General features: G+C 35.8%; 1 protein-coding gene across 6 annotated transcripts in view; it reads right to left on the reverse strand.

Moving 5' to 3' along the window:
• The window catches only part of RALGPS1 (Ral GEF with PH domain and SH3 binding motif 1), an 81,670-nt gene that overhangs the window by 60,766 nt on the left and 1,166 nt on the right, over window positions 1-19,738 (reverse strand). For 4 of the 6 annotated variants that reach the window (XM_085076626.1, XM_085076620.1, XM_085076621.1 and 1 more), the window contains exons 2-10: window positions 18,314-18,427; window positions 16,531-16,624; window positions 14,564-14,679; window positions 12,788-12,895; window positions 10,921-10,971; window positions 7,873-7,956; window positions 7,309-7,398; window positions 5,627-5,719; window positions 3,664-3,790 (exon numbers count right to left, since the gene is read on the reverse strand). In XM_085076626.1, coding sequence (XP_084932752.1) covers window positions 3,664-3,790; window positions 5,627-5,719; window positions 7,309-7,398; window positions 7,873-7,956; window positions 10,921-10,971; window positions 12,788-12,895; window positions 14,564-14,620 — 610 coding nt within the window. In that variant the 5' untranslated portion in view covers window positions 14,621-14,679; window positions 16,531-16,624; window positions 18,314-18,427. The remainder of the gene's footprint in view (window positions 1-3,663; window positions 3,791-5,626; window positions 5,720-7,308; window positions 7,399-7,872; window positions 7,957-10,920; window positions 10,972-12,787; window positions 12,896-14,563; window positions 14,680-16,530; window positions 16,625-18,313; window positions 18,428-19,738) is intronic. The other 2 variants (XM_085076625.1, XM_085076624.1) reach the window with 2 other exon arrangements.

Raw genomic sequence — 19,738 nt, forward strand, 5'->3', positions numbered from 1 at the left:
TCTTCTGTAGCTCGAGATATGGGTGCAGATACATCTTCATAGTATACACTCAAAATAGGCTTTAAACCTATGTCCAAGTTGAGAGTCTTTTGTTAAAACAATCTATTTCTTAACCTTTCTACCAGAGAGGTGAGTGATTTACCTTGATACTCATACATGTAATTAAAACAGATAATTCACAGAAGTCTGTTCATGATTACGTGGAGATACCACCTCTGACAACAGGACTTAATTTTTTACATAAAATTTGCAAAAAATAATTTTAAACACAGAGCCTGGCACATCAAAAACAGTTAAACGTTAGGAATTTGGAACTTAATACTGTGAAGTTATTGGCAAGTACCTTGACAGAATCACAGATTTGCAAAATTTCACTATGCTTATTTTTTTAAGAAATTCACACAACAGAAGTCAGTTTGCACTAGGTCCACCTACTGTAGTAGATTACATTACTATGAACTGTTGAAGACCTTAGTTTTTCCCATTTCCCTAATTATTTCCAAAGGTTTAAATTACATTATTTCATCACTCCCCAAATGTACATCTTTGAGCACACTGCAGTCTAAAAATTCCATACAATGCACTTTCTTATCATTAGCAAAAACACATTAGGTGAATTGATACAAAAGAGAATTGCCGCACTAAGGAGAAGATTTCCAACAACTTCAATTATCCTATAGACCTCAATTTCAAGAAGTGCCATAGGAATAGTCCTGCAACAGCAACTCCTAGAAACTGAGGTTGCTCTCCTGAATTTTTGAAATATCTCTACCTTTCTCAGAAGAGTTAAGAAAATGCTGTCAAATTAATACATTATCTATGTATCAGGAATGAAACAATGGGGCTCCACCTATAGCATTTAGTACAAAAGGCTCTCTCACAAGATTGATGTTACCTCAGAAGACAACCAGTTATTCTTTTGTACACACATTTCCTAAGAATTCTTTCCTGAAAGTTTTCAGAATTAGCCCCATTTTTATATTCCAAGAGGGAAAAAAGCAAACAGCACAACAGATCTAGAGATTATAGGATCATATTCATCTTTCTTTGTTCTGTAATGTATGGAGACAACCTAAAAGATCCCCTGCAGTGAAGACAAGAAAAAGCTGTAGCTAGCAATTACACCCAGGAATTTTCAAAACAACAGACTGCCATTTTTTCTTACATCACGCTGTGGCTAAGTGCTTCCAACAGTCCCTATCACAGCTTGCCAATCTCATGATTTCTTTCTCTCTAAAATTGAAAGACCTGTCTGAAAACAAAACAACTGTTGGATGTTTTAATGGTACTTTTAAACACAGTAAGGAATATATTAGTCTCTCACATTATAGCCTGAGGTTGTAAACATACCAGTAGGTGTCTGCTGTATGCATGTGGTTACACAAAATGTTCAACTGCACCTCTTAGAATACAGGGAAAACCTTAGAAGAACAGCAACATTGCCTAGTCTTTGCAATCAGCAGGGAGAGAGAGGGTCTCTCATGTACGAAACCCGAGATACAACATATGTAGGAGGATTCAAAGTCTCAAGGAGACTGGCTAAACACTAGCATGAATTTCAGATTCAACCCTGTAACTCAGTAACATGCAGATTTTTTTCCTTTCACTTTCATTGACCAAGTATTTTATTAGGCTTGTAACACTTATGTTAATTTCAGAAATATTTTAAATCTTATATAAAAGTGGCTTGGAGTGATGTTGTAGTAACTGGATAGTATTAAAACATTTCTTACACAAGGCTGTGAGCCAATTCTATAAACAGGAGTACCTGGAAAACTTAACCGTCAGTTTTAATCTCCCAGTACATCCTCCAGCTAATTTCAAACAATCTCAGGCTCCCACAATTGAAATGAGAACTGTTATCTCACAATTAACTTTCCTGCAGTGAGATGGGAGGCTCTACAGCACAAAACAAGAACTCTGCAAATCTTCACACCTCGTCACTCTCCTTCAGTTATTTTATATTCACTAGTTACTCCTAAAATCTACTAGTCTACTTGTTCATTTAAACAGAATAAAGAAGCTGTTCTGTAAGTAATGCTGTCTTCCTTGAGAAGATGTTTATTCACTGAAATAAGTGTCAAGTGAATATTATTTTGAAATAAGTGTCAAGTGAATATTATCTTTTGATAAGCTAAACATTCATTCCAACCTGAAGTTATTGACGAAGAAGTTTCAATAACTCATACCAAGTTTTAAACACAGTTTTTGAAGTATGGCCATAAGGAATGGCTGTCAAATTTATTAAATAAGAAATATTTTAGGTATTTTAGACAAGTAGTGATGATTGTTTTCTACAGCAAGTTGTGTTGGGACTCACGCTGCTCAACCTATTTGTAAGTGATCTGAAAATGAGAATGAACACATTGTGGAACAAAAATCTGCTAACGATACTAACTGAGAGGAGCAAAGAGAAGGGCAGACTGAGAGAAATTGCAGAAGGATTTATGAGACAAACTGCCTGAACAGTAAAACAAGATGAAAATCTACAGATAGTGTTACATACAAGGGGGAAAAAGAATCCTGACTTTCTATATAAAACAAAAAAGCAAACCATTGCCAATGAAGACATAATCTTATGATTGCTACTTTGTGAATGCTACGAAACTTTGAGCTAACAGAATGTTATAATTTATTAAGCAGAGCAGAAAAAGCTTGAAGTAACTCCTGAAGTAACTATAAAATCTAATCTGCATTTCTATCTTGAATTCTGCAGGCAGTGCACTCCATGTGCACCCTCTTCCCCTTAAAATAGGATATAGGACTGAAACACTGCCCAGGCAAGTTGCCAAGGATGCCACGTGGCGTCTGTACAAGGCATGATCGAGTAATCCAAGAAGTCTTCCTTTTGGAAGAGAGATAACTGAAGATTTACTGTGAAGGCAACAAAGATAAAGACTGAAGTCCATAATATCAGGAGTAGCCTCAAATTGCATTATGAACAAGGTAGGGTTTATCTAGAGAAGGTAAAAAAGACCATGTTCAATTCAAGCAAAAGAAGGTGGTACGGGACAGAGTTGAGGAAATCCTGCCAGCTGGCTGCTGTGCATGCAAGTTCACATGTGTTTATAGTGAGACTGCAAGTGTTCATGGAGTATAAATCTGTTGAGGTATTAGGGGTTACAGATACAGAGACAACAATTCTGACCCAGGAAGGATAAGCAGAATTCTTGAGCTCTTGTTTTACCCAGTGTTAGCACTTTAAAAACCTTTTTAGCTCCAGTTCAGCATCTTACTAAATCACCAATAAAGCCAGAAAATAGTTCATTATATTGGACTACTTTCATTAACAGTAATCTTTGTGCATAAATATTCCCAGGTGAAATACTGACCAAAAAATCAATTCAACAAATGGCTGCTTGGTGCATGTCACAAAACAAAAGGAAACAATATCAAGACTGGACAGCACTTTAACTGTAGGTCTCTCTTTTAATACATCTTCACATTGAATTACACATGTATTTATTCACCTGAGAGAAAAACTCCTTCCGAAAGTATGCAACATATCTAGAGCCTAAAAATCTCAACCTGACCTCGATTTTTCTAAATATGAAATGGAGTGAACCATGTCTTCTACATACAGTGCTCCGAAGGTGCACAACATGGTACATTAGCGCGTCTGTCAATAAGCAACAGATAAATAAGGTAATTATTCACACTCACCTAAATATGGAATTGTAGGAACCATTTTTAAGCTTCTGATGTACTCTCGTGTCCTTTTGTAATTATCTTCCTTAGACAGTAAATAGTCTAACTTCTCAAAGGTGGTCTTGTCTTTCCGATTCAAAAGCTACAGAAAAAAATGGAGATCATAAAATTTTCAAAGCCAAATCCACACAACCCCAACAACAATCAATTAACTTGTTGAATTACCCACGGTAAACCATAGTCAAATTAAGATTAAATTCATCATCATCATCACCCAAAGCAGCACAATGTTTGAAAACGTGCTACCTGTCCAAAAAAAGGCAATTCAGCGTAAGTCTTAAGCCATGAAAAAATATGACCATTATTTCTGACCAATTTGTCGAGGATTCTCGTACCACTACATCGATTTTGAATAACCTCAGCAATATTAAATTTTTAGAGAAAAAGTATGTTGTAATACAGTCACCAACATTCTCATAACTCAGCGGAGTTGCTAAAAATCCTCTGAATTTCAAAGTACAAACAGCAACAGAAAATGCTCTAAATAAATGCAAATACTGCAATTTCAACAGTACCTTATTAAAAGCATGACAAAACTTTTTGGAAACAAGTATAATGAAAGTAAACCATTGTCATATTAAATCCATATTTTCTATTTATTAGACTTACTACAGAAAACAAGAAAAACATTTAGCAATGTAAAAATCCTAGTGACAGGAGGCTGAAAAGTAAACATGAAATACACAACTGCAGCAAAACACATTTCCTGTTTCAGCTGGTTTAAGAAACCTCAGCAATATTTTAAAGATAATTTTAAAAGCCAATTGAGTGAGTGAAGATTTATGACACTGTACACTGGCTTCTTCCACGCGTCCTTTCTGACAACAGACAGATGCTCCACAGCACATTCCTTCATATACCTCTTCCTCTGGAAAATTTCAGTTCTTGTACTACTTAGTTTTTAAGTCTAGCTGTTAATAAAAAAATAATATAAAAATGAAAATATTTCAGAATAATTTTGCTGTTTTCTTTTAATCAGCACTGAGAACTGTTTGAGGCCCTGCCACTGCAATGTACTGTATTTTTGAACCACTGTGCCTACAAAGAGCCTGGCACCTCTTTAGGTCTAAGTCAAATTAGTCACGTACTTCATTCCACACATGAGCAATTCTCCCTATTTAAGTTCAAGCTTCATCAAGCTGCTCAAAGCATCAGGCACTTACTTTTTTATTAGACTATAACCTTATTCTGGGCAATCAAATAATAAAAAAGTTGCAAGCATTTAAAAGCTTGATAGACTTAAGTATAACCATCTTTACTTATAAGCTCTGAACAGTTAATGTGCTCCATGGTGTATGGAATACTTAATTAATGAGAGTTACCCAATCCTTTGTATAGTTTAAGATTACATACAGCAGAAATAACTTAAAATTGTGTATTCCTCTTTAAAGAAATATTTAAATTTATTCTAAGTTTTGATAAGAAATTCTGCCTTCCAGAGACTGAGTTCCTGAAAATAGAATTATCTATGCTTTTTATTTCTAAAATAAATAAAAATTGAAATCACATAATAATCACAAAATTAACGCTTATATATTTGTACCAAGCCTTTTTCCTTCCTTTTAGGTAATGTATTAAATGCCACAGTATGTTTTGGATAATGGGACAGTGATATACACTCTGTACAAGAGTCTTTTCAGATTACTTATCAACAGAAGTCTTCCTGAGCACTTAACCAGTGTCTTCTAGAACATACAGGAAAACAGGAAATTTACAGGAAAATAGATTGTTTACAAATATCCAGCCAAAACTCTACTTTTCACAAAACATGTAACAATAAACTACTACTTCTGCTACCACAGTACCACAAAAACAAGAACATAAAAGCATCTTCTTCCAAAGTTTACAATATGACAGATTCTAATGAACCTCCAAATTCAAACAAGACAGAAGGGACAATGGTCAAGGCAACACTTACAGCCCAAGTTTTGGTCAGCCTGAAGATAGGTGCGCTTTGCAGTGCTGACACCACAGACATAAGAGAATGAAGATTATTCAGTTCCAGAAGCTTCTGGAAAAGGGAATAACAGCTTTTAGCACATTGAAAAGGGAAGCAGGATTAATTAATCTCAAAGTTGCATTAATAAACCGTGACTTTTTCATTAATAAAATAAAAAGTTTTCATATATGACTGCAGACAACAATACTACCCAATGCTGTCATGTGCAAGATTCTTAAGACCACTTTAAAAGTTGCCAATTTTATAAGTATACTCATCAAAACAATAGGCATTTCAGTTTCGAGAATACAAACTGTACTTGATTTCTAAGGCTGATCCTTCAAGAACTGAAAATAGGAAAAAAGTATTTCATGCATTTTTCTTGAAAATTCATGCAATTTTGGAAATTAAAGATTTAATCACGCAAAAAACATTACACAAAGACGCTGACAACCCTCTCAGAATTAACACAACTTTTGACTTTGCAATCTGTTTTACAGGAAAAATCTACCTCACGTCAACATATTTTAAATTTACTGTGTGTTGACAATTACTCAAGACATACTGATCTCAGGCAGACAATACTTGAGAATAAAGCTGTCTTACTTAAGGCTTGCTACAACATGCACAAACATATAAAATAGAAAAATGAGAATTGTTGTCACGTAGCTTCCTTGTAAAGCTTAAAAAAGCCTGGATTCATCCCTGAGTGATCCATTTACTCACTGCTCAGAAGCATTTAAGCAAGATCTGGACTTTATGGAGGGAAAATAAGGAAAAGTAAAAAAGCAAAGAGAAGGAAAGAGGGCAGTGTTCCCCCTTTTGCAGGCTAAAAAAAAAACCGAAACAAACATCACAACTCTTATTTCTAAGTACAACCTAGGACCTCCAAGTCCAATGTTTTCCTATTACTCGGAGTATTTTTTTGTGCCAGTAACTTACCCAGATAAATTTTCTTCTATAAGCACAAAGCTGCAAAGTAAATTGATTGGAAATACGCACAATACAAAAATTCTTTTGCATTACATGGAAAGTATTATTTTAATTACCGACACACACACACACACACACACAAATTTCACACATTAAAAATTAGCACTCAGGACTTTAAACTGAGTGCTGTGTCACACTCAGGGTCGTATAAAACAGAATAACCACAAGTCATGAAAGAGAAGTATTTTAAAACTTTTTTCCTCCTCCAGTTAAGATTAAAACTCCTTAAAATAACTGAGCTATAATAGCAGTGCTTTATACCAGCAGCTACATATTGCAAGCAGGAATACAAGTCTCACAATAGCCAATTTAGAAGCAAGAAATTTATTTTCATAAAACTTAAGTTTGAAAATGGTGGGAAGAAAACAAACAGAACAGTTTGCAACCACATTTGATGCTGTCAACACACAACTGGCCACCAACAACCTAAGCCACTTCTAGACTTTGTAGGCAAAGGTACAAGATGAGTCACACTGAACTGGGTAGTTTCATATAACCAAGTAGAAAAGAACAGTTCTCATGCCTTTATCTTACTCATGTGGTGCAATGTACCAGATATACTAAAACAGAATTGTTACCCCCTGCAACCCAACAATGGCTCACAGGAATAGTGCAGAAACAAGAAGGAATTAAGGTTTTGAATGACAGTATAAAAAATTTGCACTTACTTTAGCTATTTTCACAAAGTGGCTCAGTATTTCTGCCCTTATTTTTAAGGTCTGTGCTGTTAGTATTTCTCGTACAACCCAAAAACTGACCTATAAAGTAAACACATATAACTTATTACAAACAAATGGACTTTATTAAATGAAATACTTGCAAACTCTCACAATGCTCCAGGAAGAAAGCAGGGTAAGGAAAGAAGGAGTTCTGATCCCATGAATTCTTGTCTCTATGACTGCAATTACTCTGAAGCATTACCACCATAAGAGGCAGAGAAGTGAGACAACACCAAGATAACCCAATGAGCAAGTGAAACAGGAAAAAAAAGAACAGATTGCTAACAATGTACTAGAGCAAAACATATTAGGAACTAATAATTGGGAACAAATAGTCTAGAGGAACAACATGAAAACATGGACAAAGCAGTTGAAAACAGGAGCTGGCATTTAAAAATCTTAATCGTCATTTGGAAAAACAGGTTTTAATTCGTATCAGTAGTTCCATTTAACTTTATACTCAAAGACAACTGTCAAACAGCACCTGTTCATGACAGTAATCAAATTATTTACCTGATTAAACCTCCTAGTAAAGGCAACAATATTTGGAGCGAGGGTGTGTTTTTCTTTCTTATTCCATCCACAGCTGGCTAGTTCCTAGGAAACACATTTAAAACTTGCCTTAAAAACCAGAAATGAGTTCTTCTTATCACTAGTTCTGAATCACTCTTCTGTTTTTAGAACCACAAGTCTCAGTTTCAATCAAAATGTTGTTCAGTTTTCCAAATGTAAGCTACTAACTTTAGACATCTTCACATAAAAAGGCAGAGTCAGCCAAAGAGAGTTCTGCCTCTGAAAAGCACTTTGTAATGCTAATAAATGGAACACACTCTAGAGATCTGTACATGCCTGTGTGAGCAGCAGGAAAAGCACTTCCAGTTCCAAACATATTTTGAATCCCCATCTCCAGCACTCAAGCCTTCTGCAGATAAAAATGCCAATTTGCATCTGTCATGACACAGATTCTCCACATGAATAAGTTCATGTCTGATCTTACGATACTGAAATCATATGTTTATGTGGAATAAAATCTCAGACACTCTACTAGGGACAGCAAAATTTACCTTTGTCAGAAAAGTGGAAGAGGTCAGTAACCTAAGGATATTAAGCAGTTGCCAGTGGGGTAGTGAGTAACAATGGAAAATCCTGTGTATGACAAAATCATTTGACTAGGTTTAAAATTTAGACTGAATAAGAAGGTAGATAAAAGTGAGTGATTCCAAATGCCCCTGCTGATTTTTTTTTATAATGCTAAAATACAGTGTAATATGGAATTACACTTTTTTTTTTTTAATGGAAGGACGCTGGCAGTTTCCTGAACGCACACAGTCAAGAAACTTTCCCATCAAGAGTGCAAACCCCTGAAATTTGTGGAGATTGCAATTTCAGGACTTGGAAAAAATCTAAGTAAAGTTATGTAGGAATCTAGAAGGTAAGCATAATTATTTCTGCTGGAGAACAAAGAATTGTTAACTAGGCATCCTCTTACTAAAATCTGCAAAGTAACACGCAGATGTGTTTTTTAGTAACAGCTGCTGAAAAGCAGGAAAAAGCCTCAGCAAGTGCCACATTTAAAGAATGTTTGTGTGTTTAAGACTTAGCAACCAAAACTCTAAAATCTTAGGTATTTCCATCCATGCGTAAGGTCATGTTTAAAGACTAAAACCTTAAATTTCAACCAGAAAATGTTAACCTTCATAGTCTAGTAACTTACCTAGTAACAGGGCGCAGGTTGATGACAAATACACAGACTATTTCTTGCTTTAAAACCTAGTCCTACAGTTGGCAGAATTTCAGGATAGAAACAATTGTTTATTTTTGGCAAACAAACTATAATGGTGATTCCAGTAAAGTGAAAATAAGAAAGCACAATTAACAACTAATAGGTCATGGTAACTGCTACTTATTCAAAGATCTGTATTCTAGCAGATGCTGAAAATACATTCTTTTTTTTCTGATCACTCCTCACTGAGTTACATCTATTTGCCAGAGTAACACTTCAGGAGATTTCATTTCCAAAAGGCAAAATGAAGTAATGACAAAGGAAAAGAAGAACAACAAATCAATTGTTTTGAGTTCAGTTGGGTTTTTTTTTTTTTTGCTATAAAATTCTATGGCACACAGGTTTCACAGCAACTAAAGTAAATGCAAAATTTGCTTTAAGTATGAATATCTATAGCTTTGTATTTTATTTTTTATTATCTCATCTCCTCAGAATATGACACTACCTCTGCTTTTGGCAAAGGCAGTCAGAATAAACTCCATTTTGCTCTGATATTTGTCTAAACAAAAATTCCTCATGAAAAAGTACCTATGTATCAATTTGTTCACATTGAAATTTTTTTGTTACCGGATTTTTCTATGGGTTTTGCTAATTTCTTATTGCATTGTTCATTTGGCATTTTTTTCCCCACAGGAAAGAAAAGTCTCCCCAACTTCCTGGTGAACACATGAAATTTCAGAAGAAGGAAAGTGTTTTCAGCTACAAAACTGTCTTGGCGTTCTGGGGAGGAACAAAAAATAAATTATCTGACAGGAAGGACAGTAGTATCGATAGTATCCGATAGTATAGATAGATACCGATAGTATCAAGAAAGGAAAATAAAAATTTGTCTTTCTTAAAATAGAAGTCTGCTAATCTCTCTGAACTGTTGTAATAAATGATGACTTGTTTTGTTAGCAACCAAATTAGATGGATAAAGCTTCCACTAAAAACCCTCTAAACTTGACTGCCCCTACTGATGTCAGAAATTCAGTTCTGCTGACATTATGGGGGCGGCAGGGGGCTTCCCTGTATATATTCATGATATTCTAACCTTAGGACAAGAAGACAACAAGCAACAATGTATGTGAATACATGTTCTTATATTAAAACACCTGAAGCAAGAATCATGTGATTCTTGTACCTTTCACACTAAATAAATTTATTTTATCTTATTTTTATGCAGATTTGTCATATTCTGATAACTACTTTTGTTCTTAATTTCTCAACTTCTTATTATTGATTTTCAAATGTCTATGTTAACTTTGACTGCTTTACCTCAACAGGCCTCAAGCTCCCTTCTGTGTCTTTCTTAAAAGGTTAAAATCTCAAGAAGACACTAATACACTAACTTTTACGGGTTTGGGCTGATTTATTCCCGGCATTTATTATTTTGAATCTTACAAATGATCATACAATTAAAAAGCTTATCAAGCAGCTGATGCAGCCTAAAATACCGATTATGGCCAGAGGCATGAGTCAAATTCTGAAATCAAATATGAATTGAAAAACAGCGGCAGAAGGGAGAACAGAGAATTTTTATGCTTGATAAACTTATCCTGAAGAAATGCTCAACTCAAAGCACGACAAGAAGACTTCCAGAAAAGCACAGTCATCTCCTTTGGCAACAGATGACAAATAAAAGTAACTCATGCTGAATTACAGATTCACTGTTCTAACAAGGAATACACCTAGAAAAATGAGTGCAGCGCAAGAAGGTGAGCATTTTTGAACAAATCATCACATTTCCTCAGGCACTGAATTCCAAAGATGTAAGCAGATGGTTTAAGAAAACCTACCTCAGGCTGTATAGCTTTAAATACTGGCATATCCATCAAAGTTATCTGGCTCTGCAATGAAGACAGAATTTCACATCATGTAATACGAAGAGCTAACTGACATATTTCCATCTGTCCTTCAGTAACTACAAACCATAAACATATTCCTCACAGACTAGAACTAACGAGCCCTGACTTTGGCCTCACCTGTCCAGGCTGACACACCACAAGTAGAAGCGCCCCATCCTGAGTGACACATCATTCCTTGGCTGTCCCCAGGTGAAAGTTCTCAGTACCTGCACCAGTCTAAGGGAAATACCTGTGCTTAAGAATCTTCCTGTCATGCAATAATGCCTGAGACAGTCATGGCAGGAAGAATTATATGCCTTTCACACAGAGAGCAGCATACATTTTACGTTCAGTGGGTTGAAAGGCAAGAAGTTATTATATGTTAATTAGTTATGACTGGAATATGCTTTAAATGGGTCATACACCAATTATTTTCAGTCCCACAGACACACATTTCAGTTTTTTGTTTCTCTGCAGGTTGGTGGGGGGTTTTTTTGTTTTGCTCATGGCTACAGGTGGCAAACAAAATTGGAGAGAAAAAAGCAGCTTACAGAAGTTTGGAATTGAGACTTCAAAAATATGTTACAATGAAACAAGGGTGTATGGCTGCATACATGTGTGGTTTTAAACTGTAGCATTAAATCAAGATCCTCAATCAACATGCTTCCATCTCAAACCAAAAGCAGTAGGAATAGAAAACTGATGAGTTTTAACTTATAAGCAACTTTATCTTGACTTCATAATTTTATAAATACAGTTCCAAGACAATCACAAATGTAGACTATACTCTGTGTTCTGGGCTGCCTTTGGACTTAATATTCCTATTCTGATGAAATCAGACATACCTATTTTTCACATGATTTTACAGTCCTACCTAAATTGTGGCTCTATCAATTTCTGAATGCAGTCCTTGACCATAGATCATCTGAACTTGGAGAATTAAGAGCAAAAACCTTGGGATTTTTTTAACCGAGTTGATGCAGATTGGCCATCCAAGTATTTTAATAATTTTACCTAACAACAACTCGCATCTGTGTGGTCTGCATCAGTATTAAAAAAGGCTCAAAGTCTGTTCCAAAGTGACAACAAACTTAAAGGAATATGGTAGGCCTATCTCCAAGATTTTTTTTTGGTGAACAGGTATTAAACAAACTCGTATGAAATAATGAAACATCACTGTGATGCACAGAACTATTAATGAAAACATTCAACTACGTGTGGTAGCTTTCATCCTCCCTCCTTCCAGTACCCCAGCAAGACAGCAAGCAAATTAAAAATAAGGAGCAAGGACAAGAATTGCATTGGATATTTGTCAAAAATGCAATTCTGCTTTCAGTTTAACACTGAAAAATCGTTATCAAGGAAATGAAATTGTTTCCTCTCTGCAAGCTTCTTCTCTGCTTTTAAGAAATTGTTGTTTCAAGAGAGAAGCTGAGTATTTGTCAATTAAAAAAAAAAAAAAAAAATCAGACTGTGTTTAGCAGCCAAGGCTGGACTTTATGATCTTACAGGTCTTTCTCAACCTTTAGGATTCTATGATTCTGTAACTAACATCTTTAAACCTATGCTAGGCTCTCCTAAAAAAATGCAAATGACTTTACACAGTAAAACAAACATGCCGTGTCAGATCAATACCAAATCATTAAATCCCACGACAGGCTTATTTTACTGAAGTTGATATAATCAGAAATTTGCTTTCAAGAACACAAGAAGTTCAAAAGATTTTTTTAAAAGAAAATAATATTTAATATGTTTTTCAGTATTCTGCAAGCCCTGAATATTATACAAGCTTAAATGCAAAAATAAAATTTCTACTTACAGCAAACTCCTCAGGAGTTACTTTCAACACATCAAATACAACTGCATCGTAGCTTTTATTGGCATAATCTGAACTTCGCCCTTCCAGAGAATCTGAGCTGCTACTACCCTACAAAGAAAAAATAGGAGGCTTATCTGCAGAATGATGAATTTCATCTCAAATTCAGAAAAGAAATATGTGTAAAAATACTAAGTAATGACAAGAAAATGTATGAACTTCAAGAAGTTTCACACACCAAATTATCAAATTTAGTTTTGCACTGTTCACAAATGTTTCCAACTTTCTTCTGCAAAAACTACATTGACAAAATTTTAGCTCTATGAAGTTTTCAGCTTTAGCAAGCCATTTTTAAAATCATAGACTAAATGAAAGTTTTCACACAAAAAGAAATGTATTGGGATTTTGAAGATTCACATTCCATAGGATTTTTAAAATTAAATAAGCAATGCAATGAGTGTGTAGATGCAAGTCAAGCTGCTCTATCCATAACATTACAACAAAGGGAAAATTGACACATTCTGACACTTAACCTGCAAATTACTGATAGGAAAGCCTGACATTTGTACTGGTCAAACCCAGGAAGAGAATAAAGTGGAATTAACAGAAACACAGATAGGTATGCTGTATCAGGAAAGTGCCAAGTCAGCATTCAGACAGAGATGCACTGCCTCAGTATCTACCGAGGGTAGTGAATAAAGGATCAAGATTAATACCATCTTGTGGGGCTTACAAAAGATTTTTGACATGGTTCCTCACTCCAAAGACATTAAGCTCTTGAAACATAGAAACTGTCCTTGCAATGATAAATAATTAATTACAAGGCAGTTGTTACAAGCAGTGAAAATATGTGAATATGAAGAGAATTATGTATAGATAAGTGATGTTTATTATATATTCAACAATCTGAAAAAACCTGTAGACTTGCTGAAAACTATGGATCATTTTATTTATTTAATGTGGCAAAAAAAAAAAGCTGTCAATGAAAAACTGAAAAGGGTCTTCACAAGATTTGATTAAGTCTCAGAAAGAGAAAATATGTAGCAGATTATTCACATGCTCCTTTATAAATCCATGGTGCACCCAGGTTTGGAATACATACAGTATTAGTCTCCATCTTAAAGCTGAAAAGGAGTTCCTCCAATCCCACATTTAAAATGTGTGCTTTACAGGACAAGCTTTACTGTAGCTGATTAATAGTATTTCATCATAATATTAGCTGAAAGTGAAAAACCACTAAAGTTCAGTCAGGCAGCTAATTCCCAAGCAGTGTTCCACTGGCTGTCATGGAGCAAACAGGTGGTGCACAACAGCTCAACACGGAATGAGCACAAAAGTAGCTCCCTGGTTTCCAAAGGATACAAACATTAAAACGAACAAAATCTTAGAGCACTCTCACTAGCAGACTAGTAAATGAAAAAAAAAAAAAAAAAAAAAAAAAAGGAAAAAAAAAAAAAGCAGCTGGATATTTCTGGCTGACTCCATTTTAATGGTATATTACATTGCTCTGAACTCACTAATAAATGGCTGCTTTAAGTTACAGAGTAATAGGTCAAAAATGCTATTTAAAACCAAACAAAATCAGTAATCCTCATCAACAACAATAAAAAAGTGGCCATGAACCAGGGAGTGCTCTGAAATTACTCTCTTGTCACACTAGTTCTTTTTCTTACAAATGGTGTGGTACTTGACTAGTAGTGGAAAGGGCTTTAGTGAAAGCTGAAACAAGCCAAAATTTCCATTTTGATACAGGAACTAATTAAACCCAAGGAACTGTACCTCTGGAGTGGCAGAGGTGACCATCACATTGGCCATGAGGTCATTCCTTTTATACATGCTCTCCACAAGATGCAGGAAGTTTCAGCTGAGCCAGCACTGGTTGAAAACAGAAATTCCTGCAAAGCAAATAATTTGTGGAATAAATAACATTTATTAAAAAACCCAAAATGCACAGAGAAAACAACTGAGCAATACAAGAGACTTCATTTTTCTTTCTCAGAGCAAAGGACCTAGGAGACAGATGCTCTTTTCTTTCCTAGGTACCAACTGTGAAGGAGTACACCTGAATATCGCTAAAGCCATGCCAAATCTTTATCCTGACTTCCACTCAACTCAAGAAAAGCAGGGAAAAAAAGTGTATTCGTCATTTACGTTGAATTAGGTTTTATATAAAGTCCCTCCTAGGCAGTACTCATCCAGAAACTGCAGGCTACCACAAACTGCTTACAGAACTAGCAAGTCAGCTAAAGCTCCAATTCTCTTTAACTGAGAAAACAGCATGATTGTGTCATCGTTCCCAACAGCACACATGGATGAGCCCATGGCAAGCACTGCCACTGATTCCTGTACTTGGACACTTTCAGCAAAACCTGCCGTTGCTCATATGCGCAACTAGCGATACTGCCACATCTCCCTCTGTGTCTTCACGTTCCCTCCCACATCACTGATCACACCAACAGAAAAATTCTGGAAAAGAAAACAGCTAAGAATAAAAATACTTTACTCTTATTTTACTCTCTTTAGAAAGATGAGGCTTTCACTTCTCATTCCTACAAAGACAATTCTCCCCAGGATCTCACATGAAATAAGTTAGTAATTCTGCTTCAAATAATACCAAAATCTTCTCTGCTAAACAAGGCAAGATTCGATTTCCTTTATCTTGCCTCCTGATAAAATTAACTCATATTTTGAGCATTAACAGACTGCAAAGTATTTCTAAGTCTGGAGCTGCTCTTCTTAACGGTCCTTACAATACTGAAGTGGAAAGTAATTTTGTAGGTAATTTTTTTAACATGTGGCATTTACATTAAGGCCATAAAAATATTCTTGTGTCCTCCATTCCTGCCTTTCTGAATAGGTTCTCCAGTGTGTGGGGAATCAATAACGCTGTGAAAGGGGAAAGAAAAATCCCATATGTGAACTTGTATCATGCCCAAGTTCAGTTTTACACCACATTTTAATGTTCATTACATCAAAATGAGACAAAAATGCTTTTAATATCTAAACCCAAAAGCACTAATATACTTTTGCCTTTTAACATTCAGCACATACATATATCTTGCAAGGCTAGAAACTTTCATTCTAGACAGGATCAAAATAGATTCCCCCCTCCCACCCCCACACCCCCAGCAAATGTTTCAGGTATAACACAAGCATTAAAAATGCACTGCTTCTTCCTATGTGCAGAGATTTCTGCAAGATTCACATCTATGAAAAATCACTCCTCTACACACCCACTTCTTTTGCTACCTTGTCGAAAATCATAGGTATTTAAAGATAATTATCCTTTTAAGTCAAATCCACTTGGTGATTCGAAGTGTTTCCCCACCTGCAGAAAGCACCACTGCACACAAAGTAACACAGGAACTAATACTAAGCCTACAGTATGAAAAGGCTGTCAGACAACATAGAGAAAGATACTAAAAATAATAACTCCCCTGTACTTGAATATTTCACTCCACAAGATTTATAAGAAATTTCTGAAATTCTAAAAATTATCAAAGGTCCAATATGTTGGCAATAAAAAGTAAAAAGTCACTAAAATTACATGCAACTTTTGAATCTTACAATTTCTTTCAACTGGCTCAGGTTAATCATTAAAATGATGCATTACACAAAAAATGCCAAAAATCAAAACTAAGAAAACACGTTCTATTTGCACAGAAGGTTCACAGGCACACTGCAGTAGACCTCCTTCACAAGCTGCCAAAAGCAAACTGGATAAATCAGGATACAAAAATACATACCACCAGAGGTTGTCTATTCTTCTTTGCCAACTTGACAAACCCATTTAGATATGTAACGCTCTCTGAAGCAAAACTGAAGACAGTGCAAAAACAACTGGGAAAAAAACCCAAAAATACCACCATCAAAATGAAACACAGAAGTAAATCTTATAGCTGTTATTTTATCAGCATTTGTCAATTTTTTTTTAATCTTTACCACAGAAGCAACATTCTCTGAAAGGGAAATGCAAATTTTACATTGCTGTTACTAATATGCATGTAATGCAGTTAAGGTGCCCTTAAGTTCAGTCTCAATACTAGTTACCCAACTCACAAGAAAGTCACTGAGACTCTTAAGCACAGATAACCACTTCTGGCCAAGAAAGTCCCTGTGCTCTAATTTCTGAATGTTAGTAGAGCAACCTGAGGAAGTTACTGACTGTTCACATTGCTTTCAGCAAATACAAAAATAACCATGTCAGCAACCACTGATGACTGCTGTTCTTACTGATTTTTTCACTGGAGGGAAGAATACTGAGTTAGACATGTTTCGCATAAGCCCTAATTCAGCCATTCTGGACCCTACAAGTTAACTGGCTTAGTTGATTTCAAAAACCATTTGCTTACTATTTTCACTAGTTGATTATGGTTTTCCTTATACTACTGAATCATGAACTGAGAGCTGCAACATGCTTTTAAGAAAACATTCTTCACTATTCTACCAAAGGATAACTGTTCTTTCTTAAGCCTAAACTAGCTGGACAACTGGTTCAGTGAAAATAACTGAAGTGCACTAGGGCCCTACCTGATACACTTGGTTAGAAAAAATGGAAGTAACCAGTAGGGTTTGGGGTTTTTTTAAAATAAATTTAGAACAGAATTGTTCCAGTTGGAAGAGGCATACAACGATCATCTAGTCTCACTGCTTGACCACTTCAGGGATGACCAAAAGTTAAAGCACATTGTTCAAAGGCTCCTAAACACTGACAGGCATGGGGCACCAACCACCTCTCTAGGAAGCCTGTTCCAGTATTTGACCACACTCAACTAAAGAAATGCTTGCTGATGTTCAGTCTGAACCTCCCCTGGTGCAGCTTTGAACCATCCCCATATGTCCTGCCCCTGGATTCCAGGCAGAAGAGATGAGCACCTCCCTCTCCACAGCCCCTCTCAGGAAGCTGCAGCTAGAAATGAGATTGCCGCTCAGCATCCTTTTCTCCACACTAGAAAATCACAAAGTAGCTCGTGGAGACTGCCTGTTGGCATGTGGTAAAATAGAATCAACCTTTATAACCATGAGAACATAGTTATCATATGTTAACTGGAAATTATTCCACGTAAATGGAACACAAATACAAAGAAGCAAAGCCCTGCGGCACAACGTCAAAGGGAACGAAGTGAAAAATATTTCTGGCTGACAACAGTAATTACAAAAGCAATACATGTTCTCAACAAAACACAAATAATAAATAATAAAAACCCCAAGCAAAGAACCCAATACCATCTTGATCCATATCAAGATGGAGCTGCAGTGCTCTCTTCAGCAGAAGTCCTCCTTCAAACGTCATTACCCTTCAAGCAAGTCAGCAAAGTTGAATAACTTAGAAGGCCAAGATATATGTTTAGGGAAGTTATACTTCAGGCAATCTTCATGAAACAGTTACACAAAAAGAAACATATCTGCAGTATTACAGTAAAATACTATTATGACTCAAGTCCTCTAAACAGAAGAGAACTGACACAATTCTGTAAGTAAATGAAAATATGAAAGTATCTGTAACTTTAAATGCAGTTGCATACTTACAGTGGAATAAGGGAGCTGTGCACTCAACCCATTTCGCTGCACACATCCATTGTGCTGTTGAGTCTAGCTCTGGCTTTTCAGCAGTTTTATCTCTTGTTTAAAAGCATAACATTCCTGTAAATACCAGGAAACAGGATTATGGTGACATTCATTTTCCAACTCAGTTCTTCTCAAACTGAGCATTCCTCACTTGAAACACACACTCTGGTACTTTTATTCTTACCTCTCCCTCACAACTTTCATTGTTAGTTCCCCATTCTAGTTTCATTGGCATGTGATAAATTCCCAAACTGAAAAGAACTACATATACATCACAGAGGGAAGAGCAATGTATTAATTTCATAGCTAAATATAATCCAAGTATGTGTTTGTAACTCTTCCTCACTCTGTCAATTAACACAAGGTCCAAGCAAATACAGATTGTTTACTGGTTTCACTCACTTCTTTCAAGGTGCTTTATGAATGGTAAATGCTACTCATCCTCATACCATTTTCTTCAAGGCTTAACTAAACAAAGCAGAATGAACATAAACCAAAATACAGTAATTCTTCTATCTCTGTCTCAGCAAAAAAAGCCATAGCTCTTCCACCAAATGTGACTGGCAAGGAATCTGAGAAAAATACTGCTTAGGTAACTCATTTTGGTAATATTTATATTAGGTTATAGCCCTTCCCTTTTCTCCTCTTTTGCCTTACACCAACTTTTAAAAAACCTAATGTTTAGTAAAATTATTAATCAAATGAGAAGAAAATAATCTCAAAGATAGCTTCTTTTATGTAGACTGACATGAAAATCCCATTAAAGCCCATGTTGCTTTGATAAAGCTAAAAATCACTGCAGATCAATAGGTGTTAAAACTGTGCCTTTGCTACAGTCCCTGTTTTCCTTCTATTGTTAGGGAAACTCCACCTTAAAAAAGTCTTTCTTCTAGATTGAAAAATATACAATTCCTACTGGCATCAAAGCAAGCTATCTTTTGCTGGAAAAGCAGTATTCTATTCGCACACCCAAAATTCAACCAGTAGGCATGCTCCTTGCATGAGCAAATGGTCCCAGCTTGTAGAGGAATAAAAATGACAAGTCAAAAATGGGTTAGCATCCACTTAAGTATTTCAACCAAATTACAGCCACGATGCTTATTGTCTGCCCCGCATCATGTGGCATTTTAGTAAAGGGCAAACCTTGTAATTACTGTGCACCTCAACTTCTATATGACATCCCATTACTAAAATAAGGCAAACAAGCAGAAAAACGAAAACAACTTGGTTTAAAAAGCGTTTTGTAGTATTTTTCTTCCAACTGCTGCTACACTATGCAGGATGGGCACCGTACAGAAAATGCACAAACAAGTGCATATAGTTCTGCCCTCTACAGCGTCTTCCTGTCCTTCAGACATGAAGAGTATTTACTAGGCATGGCATGAA

Source organism: Lichenostomus cassidix, chromosome 17 (genome assembly GCF_008360975.1).
Source record: "Lichenostomus cassidix isolate B80296 chromosome 17, HeHo_3.0, whole genome shotgun sequence".
Classification (NCBI taxonomy): domain Eukaryota; kingdom Metazoa; phylum Chordata; class Aves; order Passeriformes; family Meliphagidae; genus Lichenostomus; species Lichenostomus cassidix.